The following is a 2,251-nucleotide window of genomic DNA, read 5'->3' on the forward strand; positions in this document are numbered from 1 at the left end:
GTTGTCCAATTTTTTCTTAGCTCCATGTGATAAAGAAAAAAGACATTTGATTATGTGAGAATAGTGGAAAGGACATATTTAATCATAGTTACTTTTAAAACATTTGTCGGACACCAGTTTAATTTCATAATTTTCACCCTAATCTCAGAAGAAAAGGTCGCCCGCATTCAGTGGGATGGGGACTGGCTCGTTGAACAGAAAGAAAGTCATTGTAAGTGCAGATATTCTACGCGGCCAAGTCAAGTCCGGCGGCGACTGTTCCCGTGTAAGAAAAATCTGCCGCACACGACACGGCTGGAACATGTCCTTATATCCGAGCCCAATCCCACCAACGCAGATTAACTTCATTTCCGGCCATGGAAAGAAGCGGCATTAAAACAGCGTCAATCGCCTTTGCACTTGCTCTGCTTTGCAACGGGGCGTGGGCCGCGGAAAGCATAGCGATATACTGGGGCCAAAATGGCAATGAAGCCTCTCTTGCCGACACCTGCTCAAGCGGCAACTTTGCATTTGTGATGATCTCCTTTCTCGCCACATTTGGCAACGGGCAAACGCCGGTGCTGAACTTGGCAGGCCACTGCGACCCCTCTTCCGGAGGATGCCAATCTCTCAGCGCCGACATTACCTCCTGCCAGTCAAGCGGCGTAAAGGTCTTTCTCTCCCTCGGAGGAGCCTCGGGAAACTATTCCATCGTCTCCGCAGAGGATGCTCAGAACGTGGCCAAGTATCTCTGGAACAACTATCTCGGAGGAAATTCGGGCTCCGGGCCTCTCGGAGACGCCGTTCTGGACGGCGTAGATTTTGATATTGCAGCCACCACAGAGCACTGGGACGATCTCGCCAGGGCTATCTCGGCTCTTAGCACGTCCTCGAAGAAGGTGTATCTGAGCGCCGCTCCGCAGTGCCCTTATCCCGACGCCTCTCTTGGTACGGCCTTGAAGACGGGTCTGTTTGACTACGTGTGGATTCAGTTCTACAATAATCCCCCTTGCGGGTATGCCGATGGGGATGCTACTAGTCTTGTGAATGCGTGGAACCAGTGGGCCACATCTATTACAACTGTTCAAGCACGAGGCTTCTTCCTTGGCCTTCCCGCTTCCTCTGCAGCTGCTGGCAGTGGCTTCATTCCCTCAGACGCACTCACCTCTACTGTGCTGCCTCAGATTAGGGCTTCTCTGAAATATGGAGGAGTAATGCTGTGGTCCAAGTACTACGATGAACAAACCGGTTATAGCTCGGCTCTAGTCGAAGCAGTACGACAACCGATTAAACCATATGTAGTACTTATAAAAATAATGATAAATGATTAAAATTTAATAGTCTTGTCATCTCAATTTGACACTGATTTAGCCAATATGGTGCTTATGCGCACAAACTTCCCTTGACAACAGTCTCACTAAAATCATGCCTTAACGCTTCCCCTAGCTGTAACTCGGGTTGCGAACTGGTACAAGAATTTCTAAATACAACATCCACTAGCGTTGCGACTAGGCTCGACGCGACCTACCGCTTCCCGAGGTTATACAATGGGATGAAGTGGCTAGTCAGGCACGTTTTATTCGGCCGATGCGTAATGACCTCGTTGCTTGACGCAACCTGTACTCAGCACTTAACTCCAATAATTGAAAAATAAAATTAACCAATTAAATCAAATTAATTGATTTAAAATTGAAACATAATGAATATGACATTTTTAATTTGTTAATAATTACAGTAAATGTGTCAGTTTTGGTGCTCCATAGACAAATGCGTTGGTTCACGTCTAACTTTATCGACATTTTATGTGAGACAATTGTTTATAGAATTAGTAGAAATTTTCATGTTGTGTTGGAGCATCTCTGATACAGTTATAACTTGTAGTTGCTAATGCTTTATTAATGTATTTTTTTGGGTAGCTTTTCCACTTCATTAGAGGTTGAGAATTCTTAGTGAAATGCAAGACTTTAGTCATCCATTTTTTAATTCATAGTAATATAATTAATTTTAAACTTATAAAACTGATTATCAACAATTAAAACAATATTGCACAACAATAACAAACCATACACAATTATGAGAAATATATTAAAATTTAATTTAATACTCACAATCCTAAACCTAAAATTTTACTCGGCACTTAAAAGTTGCTCGGCACATGAAGGTGTCGAGTGCCAGTTTTACTCGGCACTTGAAGGTGCCAAGTGACGGATTGCTCGGCACTTGATGGTGCCAAGTGATAGGCAACAGGTGCCGAGTTAGCTCGGCACTCAAA

General features: G+C 44.1%; 1 protein-coding gene across 1 annotated transcript; it reads left to right on the top strand.

The window, feature by feature from the left end:
• The first annotated feature begins 331 nt into the window (after positions 1-331).
• On the top strand, positions 332-1,317 carry LOC149561572 (acidic endochitinase SE2-like). The gene has a single exon (XM_089823808.1). The coding sequence runs from the start codon at positions 357-359 to the stop codon at positions 1,308-1,310; it is 954 nt and encodes a 317-aa protein (XP_089679934.1). The 5' UTR covers positions 332-356; the 3' UTR covers positions 1,311-1,317.
• The last annotated feature ends 934 nt before the right edge of the window (positions 1,318-2,251 follow it).

This window comes from Cupressus sempervirens, chromosome 4 (genome assembly GCF_028749045.1).
Source record: "Cupressus sempervirens isolate cs-2001-9-10 chromosome 4, ASM2874904v1, whole genome shotgun sequence".
NCBI lineage: Eukaryota > Viridiplantae > Streptophyta > Pinopsida > Cupressales > Cupressaceae > Cupressus > Cupressus sempervirens.